Source organism: Anthonomus grandis, chromosome 3, assembly GCF_022605725.1.
Source record: "Anthonomus grandis grandis chromosome 3, icAntGran1.3, whole genome shotgun sequence".
NCBI lineage: Eukaryota > Metazoa > Arthropoda > Insecta > Coleoptera > Curculionidae > Anthonomus > Anthonomus grandis.
This window is the reverse complement of record NC_065548.1, coordinates 7,228,285-7,242,438: the sequence shown is the minus strand read 5'-3', so window position 1 is coordinate 7,242,438 and position 14,154 is coordinate 7,228,285. Positions and strand designations below refer to the sequence as shown.

At 31.3% G+C, this 14,154-nt stretch overlaps 1 protein-coding gene across 5 annotated transcripts in view; it reads right to left on the bottom strand.

Annotated features, from left to right (window-relative positions):
- Positions 1-14,154, bottom strand: part of LOC126734730 (optineurin-like) — a 33,759-nt gene that overhangs the window by 5,954 nt on the left and 13,651 nt on the right. For all 5 annotated transcript variants that reach the window (XM_050438449.1, XM_050438450.1, XM_050438451.1 and 2 more), the window contains exons 6-7: positions 11,252-11,536; positions 478-777 (exon numbers count right to left, since the gene is read on the bottom strand). In XM_050438449.1, coding sequence (XP_050294406.1) covers positions 478-777; positions 11,252-11,536 — 585 coding nt within the window. The remainder of the gene's footprint in view (positions 1-477; positions 778-11,251; positions 11,537-14,154) is intronic.

The window sequence follows — 14,154 nt, the reverse complement described above, 5'->3', positions numbered from 1 at the left end:
CTTATCTTTGACTGCCTGGGAGAAATAAATAAAATCAACTGTCTATATAAAATATGAAATTTTGTTGTATAATTTTGCGCTTCTTCCAAACAGTTGAAAAAAAGTCTTAAATTTGCATCAACTGGTTGAAAAAAAAAAAGTTGTTTTATCTTTTTAATTAATTATTAATTTTTTTTTGTTTTTTCTTCAACTGCCAGGAAAAAATAAATAGTGACAATAAAGTCGTTTCTTGTTTTTTACGAATATTTCAAGAATAATTAAAAACAAACCTGATCGCCTGTATTAACTAATAAATGCTTGGAAAAACATTACACAATATTGTACGGTAATTTTATAATGCACTCAGACAGTTAAAGATAAAATAAAATCATAGATTAAAGGTCTAGACAAAATAAGTAAAAAAGTTAATTAATTTTGTGTAAAATCAAAATTCCCATTGCCTGTTTTAAAGTAAATTGTCCGACTCGGCTAATTTACCTGTGTCCTTAATGCGAACTCGTTATCCTCCGCGCTTCTACGGTTCGTCTCCAATTGTCTCTGTAAATCGGCAAGGTGACCGCTCAACTTGGCAACCATCGATTGGGCCACTGTCTTATTTTGCTCGCAATCGGTTAAAGCCTTTTGGGACTGCCGTAACTGTTGATGGGCATAGGCCAGTTCGGACGCGTCGTTTTCCGGATTACGATGGTTCGTTTCCTGTTGGGTATTCCTTAAATATTGATTCGCGTGTTCTAGTTCGGCGTATTTGTGTCTCGCTTGCCAAGCCGCTATATTTGCCTATAAGATAGAAAAGGATAACCACTCTAAATCAAATCAAATATCCTTATTGCCTCATATTTGTTTGAAATAAAGTCGCTTGCTACCGGAGCGGATCAAATAAATCTTGATATGTTGCTATTGTGTGTGGATACGATTTTGCCGTACATAGTGCATATTGTCAATTCTTGTATTTTAGAACATTGTTTTCCTGATGTTTGGAAGGTGTCAAAGATTTATCCACTTAAAAAAAAAAACAAAACTTTAATGATTACAATGATCTTAGGCCCATAGGTATATTGCCAATTTTATCCAAGGTTATGAAGAAGATAATGAATGCTCAGATAAGGGAGTATCTTGATTCCCACAAAATCTTACCAGAATATCAGTCAGGGTTTAGATCGGGGTTTGGCTGTACAACAGCACTTCTGAAAATTACAGATGATATAATTGAAGCCACTGATCGTGGAAAATCTACTGCACTAGTGCTATTAGACTATAGCAAGGCATTTGATCGAATCAATCACAAACTGCTTTATGCGATTTTGAGCTATGTGGGGTTGACTATAATGCACTTTCTCTCATTAAAAATTATTTAACAAACCGGAAACTCCGAAAAATCCGAAGGTACACTGGTGTGTGGGGTACCACAAGGCTCTATCCTGGGGCCGATTTTGTTTTGCATTTATACTTGTAACCTTACTAGTTGCCTAAAACATTGCAAAGCTCATTTGTATGCTGATGATACACAACTATATTTTTCATTTTTTTCCTGAGCAAAAACAAAGTGCTACCAGCAAAATTAATAACGATCTAGAACGATTGTTTATTTGTATTAGTATTTCTATCAAACACAATTTAGTAATAAATGCATCAAAATCAAACTTTTTAATTTTTGGTAAGGATCGGAGAGCACTTAAATAATAATAATAATAATAAGACGTTTATTAGCCACCAATACAAAAAAAAGCATAATTACAGAAGGTAATATGATTATATACATGGAATTGAATATTAGAATATTAAACAAAGAGAGCATATTAAAAACAATAGGTTATATAAAAAGCCATGCATTCAGACTTCCAGAAAAGAAGGAAACAACTTCCTGGATTCTGTTAAGGCTTATAATAGAAGAAGTGAGAGAAAAAAAAACAATTTATATAGACAAACTAAAAAAAAAAACACAAATAGGTAGGCATATACTTATGAGGGGAAAAAGCAGTAGGGGGAAAAATGGATGAAACGGAATGAAAAAATTCTTCTTTTTTCTTCTTTTTTTTTTTTAAACAGTTAATTTTTGAATAATAAATGTTAATAGAATATTTTACGTTGCATTCAGTTAGTTAGCATGTGCGTAGTATTTTAATAAAGAAAGGCATTCAAGAAAAATTAAGTTTGATTTAAAAGAAGAAGTTTGGTTTTTAATTTAAAAGTTTTTTCACTGACAGTCAAATTAATTATTTTGAACTTATTAATCAAATTTGGTACGACATAAGAAAAGGATCGCTTAAAGAGTTCTTTGCTATGGCTCGGAATTGTTAAAAGATTTTTACGTCTTATATTAAGATTATGCACATCAGTACGATAGGTAAGCTTTTCAAGTAAATAAGGCGGAGTTTTTGATTTAAGAATTTTGTAAGAAAAACATAAAATATGTAATATTCGTCTATTGTGCATATTTAGCCAACCTGCTTCTTTTAATTTATAAGAAATATGTTGCCGTCTTCTTATACCAAATATAAGTCTTAAGCAAGAGTTTTGAAGTTTTTGAATTCTACCTGAATTGGAGTTATCGAGACATGGTCCATAAATTGTGTCGCAAAAATTTAACGGTGATAGTACTAAAGTATCACAGAGCAGTTTTTTGATACTTGAGCTTAAAAAATGTCTTTGACGATATATTGTTTTTAAGGCAGAATATCCATTTTTTAGTTTAAGGGTAACATGTTCTTTGAATCTAAGTTTATAGTCCATTACTAGTCCAAGATTTTTTGCAGAGTTTTTAAAACTTATTATATTGTTATTAAGGTGTACATTTAAATTATTTAAAATATTAGTTCGATGATTGTCACTACAAAAAAGAATAGCTGCTGATTTGGTGGGGTTAATCTTTAGAAGTAATTTTTGAGTTTCTATATTTAAGGTATTTAAATCCTCATTTATATATTGATTAGCTTGGACAACATTAGTGTGATGAAATGAATAAAATAGCTGGGTGTCATCTGCATAGCAATGGTGCTTACAGTGTAAAATTTTTTTAGTAATTTGTGAAGTATAAAGAGTATAAAACAAAGGACCAAGAATGCTACCTTGGGGTACCCCAGAGGTAACATCCAGTGCGTTTGATTTATTGTTATTAAGCACTACTCTTTGTTTTCGATTAAACAAGAAAGAAGACACCAATGCCAACGCAGACTCAGCAAAACCCATATATTCTAATATAGCCAGTAATATTCTGTGATTTACCATGTCAAAGGCTTTAGAAAAATCTAAGAGAATCAACACCGTAGCTTTATTTTTATCAAGTTCCTTAAAAATATCATCAGTCACTTTAGATAAAGCGGTTGCACAACTATACCCCTTACGAAACCGAATTTGAGGCTTAGGTATATCAAAGTTTATGTTGCAGTAAATTAGCATATGATCCGATATTTCAATATCCCTTATTCCACAATTCTCCACCGACTCTAAATTTGAGAAAAGTAAATCAATTAAAACATAGTGGTATTAGATATTAAAGAAGATCTAATTTTAATGGCTTCTGCGGAACAACTTCCGCATTCTGATTGTTCTCGTAATTTGGGGCTTTATATTGACACCAACCTTCGATACAAACAGCATGTAAGTAAATGTATTCAATTAGGCTATGCAAATTTAAAAAGGTTGTTTCCATCTAGGCAATTTTCAATATTCAATTCAATTCAATTAACTTTCAATGTCACAAAAAATAAAGTTATGTGATGCACTAGTGCTGAGTCATTTTAATTTTGCTGACGTAGTGTATGGGCCATGCTTGGATCAAACAGATAAAGACAGACGAATACGGTATTCGTCGCCGGGAACCGGTATGCTACAAACGTGAAACTAAATGACTCTCTATGGAATGTCGAAGGAAGTTACATGCTGCAAGTTTATTTTATTCGGTAATTCATTCTAATTGTCCCTTGTATTTGACAAACAAGATTCGATTCCGAACGAATGTCCATTCCTTAAATTTAAGGCATAGAGGATTAATCTCTCCGCCGCTGCACAGAACATCTTTTTACGAACGATCTTTTTCATTTAACATACATATCGTATATAACCAAATTCCTGAAAGATTCAAAAAATTATCATTAGGCGGATTTAAGTTTTTTTATAAGAAATTTTTACGAGAATAGAATGATTCCCTGTTAAATTTTTATCGCATTCTTTTCTTTTTGAGTTTTGTAATTTACTTTACACAGGGGGTTAAACCTGTATCTTTTCAAAATTGTTTTTTAACCTCCTTTTTGCCATTTTTGCAAATAGATATAATTAGAGATGTTAAATAAATCCGTTAAATAGTATCACGTAAACAGTGGCAAATAAAAGACTTATTATTATGATTATTATTATTGGTTTTCAAGGTTGTGTTAGAAACAAAGCAAAAAATTTATAAATACAGAAAAAAAATATAATATTACAACTAAGAAGAAAATTTCACGGATACAGTAAAAAGAAACAAAAGTTGCTGAATAAAAAAAGGTAAAAATACAAGTACAAATACTCAAGACTTACAAAACTTTTCTAGACAATAATATGCTTTTTTAATTAATAAACCTTCTAGCCTAACTAGCCATGACCTTGCATTCCAGGGGCAATACATTTTAATAATATATAATTGAGTATGTTGTAAGGATACTCTTTGGGGTGCATAAATGGAGATTGGTAGTATTAAAGCTTGTTGAATACGTGCTGGATTTATGTATTTTTCATGAATGATTTCTACCGTCATCAGTATGAAAATATAAGTTAATGTGAGTATTCCCTCTCTAACAAACAGCGGCCTGCAGTAATTTCTAAAGCCTACTGCACACAAATATCTCACAGCACACTTCTACAAGACAAAAAGTGACTGATCAAGACCCCGCCCACCGAAGCCCCAAAATTAAATTCCATTATCTTAAGTGGGACTCTACTAAGGCAAAGTACACACTTCTAGCTGCCTCTATATCAACCTCAATGCGGACAACTTTAACAGCATAACAAGCAGACGCAATCATTCCCTTCAAAGCAACAATGTGGGTCTTAAATTTCAATTTTGAGTCAATAAAAACTCCTAGAAATTTGGAGCCTTCTCTATTGATTATAGGCTCCCCATTTAATAAAGGATTTGTAGAAATACCCTTAAATATCACTATATTCGTTTTGGCAATATTAAAAGGAAGCTTGTTTGCGTCACATCAATTTTAAATAAGTTTAATATCGTTTCTGGTAATAAGTAAATCTTTAACTTTTAAACTTTTTTGAATATAGTGAAGAAATAGTCCATACTTGCAGTGGAGTCGTAGGTTAAGGTAAAATGAAAATCCTGCAGTCTCCCTCCACTTATTTATTACATGTTTCGGACACAGTGGTGTCCATCATCAGGGCGTAAAAGGTTTAAAATTGGTATTAGATATACGCCCCAGGGTTTGATTCCATATCAAAAAAACCCTCTATTTATTATTATTGTTTTTTTTTTAATTTTATTTATGTCAACAACAGAATGTAAATAAATAAAATAAAAAAATAAAATGAAAAAAACAATAATAATAAATAGAGGGTTTGATTCCATATATCCTGGGGCGTATATCTAATACCAATTTTAAACCTTTTACCCCCTGATGATGGAAACCACTGTGTCTGAAACATGTAGGGAATTTTAAACAACTAAATGTTAAATAAATAAGTGGAGGGAGACTGCAGGATTTTCATTTTTTTGAATAGTATAGAAACCTTCTTAATTAGTGTTTACTTCATATGACTACGTAATCTTAATAGGTGATTTGAATATAAACTTTTTTTGTAAAATCAGTTGAGAGTGATTATATGGCATCATTGCTTGAGATTTTTAACTTAAAACAAGTTGTCTCTGATCCCACAAGGATTAGTAGAATTAGTTCAACTTTAATTGATATAATATGTATTCATAGGCAAGTAAATGTCATTAAATAAGCTACTTTAGATATGCTCAATTTAACGGATCGGAGACTTGTGTACTCAGTAATTGATATTAATGTTTCTAAAATAAGTAATAATGGCCTAGAAATTTAAAAAACTTCGATAATAATGCCGCAACCATTTTTAAATGATAAAGTGACTCTTTTCAGTAATAATCTTAATGAAATCTTCAATAAGTATGGTCCCCTAAAACACTTACTAATTAAGAAAAAGTACAAGCCTTATATGACGATACAATAAAGCAAATCATTAAATTAAATTTAAAAAAACTAGTCAAGCTGAACATAAATACTTCTACCTAGACATAAAGAACTATCTGTCTGTTGCTATTCGTAGTGAAACAAACATGTCATTTAAATTTCACAAACATAAAAGGGATATCAATAAATTTGGCATAAATTAAAAGATTGGAATACAAGGGATAATAAAAACTGTGAAGAATCTACTCATCTGAAAGATGTGAAAGAAATAAGTGACGCTTTTGCAGATGTATACCGCTTGGCCACTCCGATAGATAATTTGCTACTGAATATCGATCGGGATGCAAGGCTGGGAAAGCTTAATTATGTTGAAATTATTATTAAAAACATCTCAGAATATGAGATATACAAGTCATTTAAAAGAATTTAAAAAAAGTATGGGTATGGGTCAAATAAGTTATAATCTTGTTCTTTTTGGCATTGACCTTATTGCTGCATTTCTGAAAAAGCTGTTTAATTTATCTTTACGTAAAGGGGAATTTCCACAAATGTAAAAACTTCTATTATCAACCCCTTACAAAAGCAAAATAAGAAATTGAAAATCTTTCAGAGCTAAGATCAATTTCTCTTTTACCAATATTTGCCAAAATGTTTGGAGTAATATTATTGGATATGTTGCTTGGATTGCTAAATATGGATGATGATTACCTATACCCTCAGTACAGTCCGATTTTCGGAAAAATCATGGAACAGCCCTGACAAAAGTAGCTTCCGAGATATCAACCAATATGGACTCACTGCAAGTGTTTGCAAATGGTTTCAAAATTATCTTCAGCTAAGGACACCTATTGTGGAACTGGATGGAGCAAGATCTGAACCTGTTGTTACTGATTATGAAGTTCCCCAGCGTACTATCCTCTATACTTATACTATCCTCTATTCTTAAGCAGCTACACTAGCGACCTTCCAGAGCAGATTCGGTTTTGTTTCGTAAATCTTTATGGCAGATAACACAGAGCTGTTATCCTGCTTTCTTTTTCATAATGCATGACAATGTATGCAGAAAATTAATGAGGACTTAAACTCAATATTTAAATGGTCAAGACAGCATGGGATGATTTTGAACAAGAGCACATAGTTACTCATAGGTTCAAATACAATAAACAAACAATTTCTTCAATTTAATTTTACTACTTTGCATATAAATAACGTTGTTCTTCCTTATTCAGCATCAGCAAAAAATCTTGGTGTAATTTTTGATGAGGTCTTAAACTTTCAGGTACACGTATGCTTTACTTAAAAGTTTGTATCAATTTAAATATAACTTGCCCAAAAATATCAAAATCAAATGAACGCTTGTAGTGGCTCTTGGACACAGCTAGATTACTGCAATACTGTTTTTTACAATTACCTCACTCTTGAAATAAAGAATAAAATTCAGTTAGCTTAAAATGCTTCTATAAGATTTGTTTTCAACATACAAAAATTTGACCACATAACACCAACATCTGTTGAAAATAAAACACAAACATATGAACAGAAAGTAGCTTTACATTTTTGTCAGTTTGTTTATAGAATTTACAAGTCGAGGTACCCTAAATATCATTCAGATTATTTTACACCAAGACAAGATTTACATAGTCACAGTCTAAGAAATATTATAAAATTTCAAATACCGCTGCATAGTTTTAAAAACTCATTTGCCTATGAGGGTGTATTTTTATTAAACTATGACGTATACAATTTAATAAGCTCATGCTCACTTTTCACTTTCAAGAAGCAATACAAGCCTTTGCTGTTAGATTCACATAAGGGTGACAATTTCAAGAGTAGCCATGGCTTATAATTTTTAAACCGTAAAAGATATAAAAAAATGCTTAAAACCGTTTCTATAGTAACAAGGGGGAACCAAAATGATGATTTTTTTAGGGATATACTATCATCCCCCTAACCCCCAGAGCCACCCCCTTAAAAATTTTAAATTAGAAGGGTAGTCGAGTGATACCTTGTTTGAAAGGTCTATTAATTCCCTATATTTTGCCGTCTTACTCATTAAAATCAATGCAACCATTTCCGAGATATGTATGTCCTTTTAAATGTTAGTCAATTCATTTTACTCTCAGAATAAAAATATTTATTCTGATACTAAAATGAATTGTTAAAAGCCAAAACAAAACTCCAATAAATAGTACACTTATACTGAAATTATTGAATTGTCGGAATGGTATTTGGCGATGTAAAAAAAAAGGAAAATTTTCGATGCCTGCCATTCTCGAAATATTTGTTGTTTTTTGTTTATTTAAATTTTGCCTTAAAATGTTCAATTTTTGGTTTGGTTAGTAATATCGTGGTTCTTTTTGTGATTTAAAGTTCTCTCACTGCTCTAGTTTTATTTTTACAATGGTTTATACGATCGCCGAAAGAGTTGAAATGATATTTATTTATGGTTCTCAAAATCGCTGTTTTCGTAGAAGTGCCACAATATTTAATGAGAGGCACCCAGATAAGCAGGTTGGGCATTATTACATCCAGAAGAAAATTTGAAGAAACTGGGTTTGTAGGTGATATAAAGAAAAATCAGCCAAGAATACTGGATGAAGCAACTCAGATTGAGGTTCTTGGGCATTTTGCTATGGATCCTGGTATGTCGACTCGTCAAGCAGCAGCTGCCACAGGAGTGTCTCGTGAATCAGTACGAAAGATATTAAAAATTAATAAATTCCATCCTTACAAGCTACAGATTGTTCAAGAACTTGGTGATGACGATCCAGACAGGCGGATCGAATTTTGTGAATTAATGACCCAAAAAATAATAAATGAGCCACGTTTTATAAAAAACATTTGTTTCAGTGACGAGTGCACTTTTTATTTAAACGGTAACGTTAATAAGCAAAACTGCCGTTACTGGAGTGATGAGAATCCCCATATTTTTAGGGAAGGGCACACCCAATATCCCAAAAAAATAAATGTGTGGGCCGGAATTCTAGGGAATAATATAATTGGGCCATTGTTTATTGGTGATAATCTAAATGGAGAAATTTATGCTGAAATGTTAGAAACAACTGTTGAGCCTTTAGTAATAACGGAATTGGAAAACCAAAGGGATGAAAATGGAGATCTTGTTCTTGATGAAAATTTATTGCATTTTCAACAAGATGGGGCCCCACCACATTATGTATTGCCTGTTAGAGAGTGGCTAGATAATCATTATCCAGACCAATGGATTGGTAGAAGAGGACCTATTGAGTGGCCGCCAAGATCGCCAGATCTCACCCCTCTCGATTTTTTTCTTTGGGGTCACCTAAAATCGGTCGTTTTCAAAACGCAGCCTGCCACCATTGAGGAGCTAAAACAAAGAATTACACAAGAGTGCCGATTATTAACAACTGAAGTTTTTAGAAATGTTCGTCAAGAGTTTGAAAACAGATTGTACTTTTGCTTGCAAAATAATGGAAGCCACTTTGAGCATTTAATAAAATAATTAAGTTCAATGCAGATTTTTATTGTTTTAAAAATAGAATAAACGCAATATTGCAGAGTGTTTTCCTAGTTCTTAACCATTTGTACTAATGTTCAAATGTTAAATATTTTATGACATTTTCAAAATATGTTAATTTTATAAGAAATTAAAAAACACTTAAATAACCTTTAATAAAATATTAAAATTGGCATAACTCTAAAATAAATGCATTGATTATTATAAGTAGAGTCGCATAATATAGGGAATTAATAGACCTTTCAAACAAGGTATCACTCGACTACCCTTCCAATTTAAAATTTTTAAGGGGGTGGCTCTGGGGGTTAGGGGGATGATAGTATATCCCTAAAAAAATCATCATTTTGGTTCCCCCTTGTTACTATAGAAACGGTTTTAAGCATTTTTTTATATCTTTTACGGTTTAAAAATTATAAGCCATGGCTACTCTTGAAATTGTCACCCTGTATATCTTTATTGTAATGTTAAGTAATTTTAAGAGTTTAGCATAAAGTAGTATTGTATCGAAACTGACCACTAATACTATATTTTTCAGGTCGCATGGAAGAACACATTATGTGACTGCTACCTTTTATGTAATATTTCGCTGTTGCATAATAATCGTTTATTTATTTAAGTATTGTTATTTGTTCCTAGCCACAGAATAGTAGTGTCATCAGCAAATAACGTAAGGATCTATTAATACTAATATAGGCTAGGGTATAGTATAGTATATCTAAATGAGAAACAATAAAGGACCAAGATGAAGTACTGCGTTGGCCACCACCAGTCTTCTATTTGCTATGCAATTCATTTCTTAATTTTAAAAAAACTTGATTTGTTATATATCCTTCCCTTTCTTACTTATAATTAATGTATAATTATTAGTAAAATAATTCAGGAAAGACCATTTACACCATGTTTAACATGAGACTCCGTTTTATCTTGGTATCTTGGTTGTCTTTGAGTTTAGGACTAGAAAAATTTAACTTAGCCTCATTTTTTTTAATATAAAAGGAATCTGCTGTTTACCATTATTTATGGGGTATATAGAATTTTTAAAACCAAAAAGCCACCTTATTTATATCAACTATTTATATCCAGGGATCATCCTTGACAAACTCGCCATGTTAAGAACTATTTAATAACCTCAATATCGTTCAACAAATTTCTAAAAGTCGTTCAGTTTTATTGCCACAAAAATGTGAAACAATATTTCCAACGAAGCAATATCTTTATTATTACCACGGTTCTCAAGTTCTCAGAATATATTAAACATAAGATGTTATAAGAACAAAGTAGTGACTGATATAATATATAATAAAACAGAAAACAATCTCTTTTATTTTTTAAGGTTTTTTTTATATATTTTATTGATTGATTATTTAAACTTTACTTAATTTATGAAATTAAGTGGTTGGTTAATGTTATCGCCTTTGATTATTAGTAGAATTACATTAAGTATTTAATTTGGGCTGCTCTACATAAGAATCGGTTCTATTATAATCGCGGAGTTGTCCTTTATTTTTCACATTTACTGCAAATCGATCTGTATTATTTTAAAATGTATACCTAGTTTTTACAAATTATGATGAATAAAAATGTTTTTGAATAAAATGGATTATCGTATGTATACCTGCTCCTCCTTTTCCTTAATAAATTCCACGTTCGCTTCCAGTTCCTTCGTCTTATTAAGGGCGGCCTCCAGGTCCCCTTCTAGTTTTATTATGCGATTTTGGGCGAACATTATCGAGGAATTTCTGGACTCCAGCTCGGCCTCTAACCTTTTTAATGCCAATTGTAGCTTCGAAGTCTCGTCGGTCATTTGGACGGTTTGGGCCAATTGGTTGCGCAAAGAGAGGATTTCTTTGTTGGCCCGCTCGTTCGACATCTCCGATAATAACAGTTTTTCCTCGATTAACTACGAAGAAAAAACGTGAAAATTGTGCACACTTCTTGGGTCAAACTAAAAGGACATTAAGAATTTTCAAATTTCGAAATGTTACTCTGTTTTATAAAAAGTGGTTCGAGGACTCTTTTGTGGGCGCTTTTACCAAGTCATAAAAAAGGTGAAATTGGGTTTAAGAGAAGTTTAATTCAATACCCAGACAGCACCTTATATCCGTGGAATATGTCACCTATATCTTGTTTAACGAAATATATAGGGTGTTATTTAAGTACGTGGCCAAACTCCAGGAGGTGTTCCTATGAGTACTTTCAAGATAAAAAGTTCACATAAACATACAGTTGTGGTCACATAAATAGCACACTTAGCCTTTTCATATATTACTTACAAAAAACAAATTCCTGACTGATAAGAAAATATTTAAGCAGTTAATCTCCTCCTAATATGCAAGACTTTATGTTTATTTTAAAAATATATGCACATACAGAATTTCATTCCAATATTTACGTTTTAAGGCTGGACACATAAATAGTACACCTTTCATTCTTATTAAATATATCGAGTGTTAATTAGTAAGTATTATTTTAACTTTTAAATTTTTGAATATTGTCAAGAGTAGTTTTGTTTTTAGTGGGTAGAAAGAAACATTGTGGACCAGAGAGGAGAGCTCTTATTATAGAAAAGAAAAATCAAGGCTTTTCTATTTCTGCTATAGCAAAAGATTTAAATTGCTCTAGGAAAAAACCACTTGTTTCAAAAAGAAATATTAAAAAAAGATTGGCATTTGCTAAACAACATATAAATAAGGACATTAATTTTTGGAAAACCATATTATGGAGCGATGAAACCAAGATTAATAGATTTGGAAATGATGGAAAATGCTATGTTAGACGTCCTCCCAATCGTGCCTTAAACCCTAGGTACACAATTAAAACTGTTAAGCATGGAGGAGGATCAATTATGATATAGGGAGCAATGTCATGGCATGGTGTTGGACCTATTCATCGTATAGAGGGAATAATGGACCAATACAAGTATAGGGAGATTTTGCAGAATGTTATGGAACCATACATGGAGCATTTTATGCCAATTACATGTAAGTTCATGCACGATAATGATCCAAAACATTCTGCAAAATCAATAAAACGATGGTTTACTAAAAATGTGGTAGATGTTTTGGAATGGCCGCCACAAAGCCCAGACCTAAACCCTCTGGAAAATTTGTGGGATCACGTTAAAACCAAAATTAAGGTATTAAATCCCTCAAATCTGGATGAACTATGGCAAAACTTCCAAGAGGCTTGGAACAGTATTCCGGCAAGCGTGTGTGCAAAATTGGTGGAGTCAATACCCAAGCGATTAAGTGAAGTTATAAAAAATAAAGGATACCCAACAAAATATTAAATTGGTTTTGGTGAAAGTAAATATTTTTTAAGTGTGCTATTTAAATGGCCAGCATTTCTTTAGTTTTTTTGTTATGTTTCTTATATATTTAAAATACTCTTTTAATTTTAATTAAATACAACTCTTTGTAGAACATCTAAGCTAAATATATTATAAAAAAAATAGAAAATGGTATTTAATATTTTTTATCGCAATTTAGAAAAGTGTGCTATTTATATGACCATAACTGTAGTTCCAGAAATGGTTTATTTTCAAGAGACAGGGTGTCAGCCTTTTTTAAAAAAATCGGTTTTCCTAAATATCTTAATAAGCTTTCAGTCGATTTTGTTCAAATGAACGACAGTGTTCTACTTCAGTGTTTTTTTTAATTATATCTTTCAGGTTTTTGGAGGAATTCTGTAAGTGTTTTTTTTTACGTTTTTCATGATTTTGAAGTTAGTTTATAACTTCTGGGTATTTGAAATAAATTTAATTTTTATGCATGCCTTCCTGGAATTTAAAATATTGATTCATTCTCTCCAGGAATTTGAAATAATGTTTTACGATGTTGAAATAATTTTTTAAACTTCCAGGGATTTAAAATAGTCTCTCGTTTCTACCAGTTACAGAGATTTGTTAAGTACAGAAATTTCCACCAATTTATTATGTTTTCAATATTTTCGGCGTCGGTTTAATTCTGACAGGATTTTGAAGTGGTTTTTACGTATTTCCAGGAAATGTCTTTTATTTTCCGGAAAATTGAATTAACGATTCTTTCCTTTCAGGATTTCTAAATGATTTTGGAGTAATTTTTATATCTTATCTTTTATATTTATTCTACCAGTTTGAAAGAGTCTTTCATATTTTCCATAATTTGGGTCAGAAAATTATAATTTACTTTTTTTTTAAATTTGGAATGATTTTCCACATTTTCATGCATTTCGGAAATTTTAAATAATTTTTCATGTTTTCATAAATCTGAAATAATATTTCATACTTCCAGGAATTTGAGAGCATTTTCCACGTTTTCGTTTAATCTGGAGGAAATTTTCCAGGAATTTGAAATAATTCTTCAGGTCTTTTATTATGTCTACGTTTATCCTGGAATTTAAATTAGATTTTCATGTTTTTCTTAAATACAACTAATAAAAATGATCTTTAAAATTCCAACACAATTTAGAGTGACTTCTATTAAATATTTTGTAAAAATTACCCAACGGGCATAAAAATAATTTTTTTTCGATAAAAAT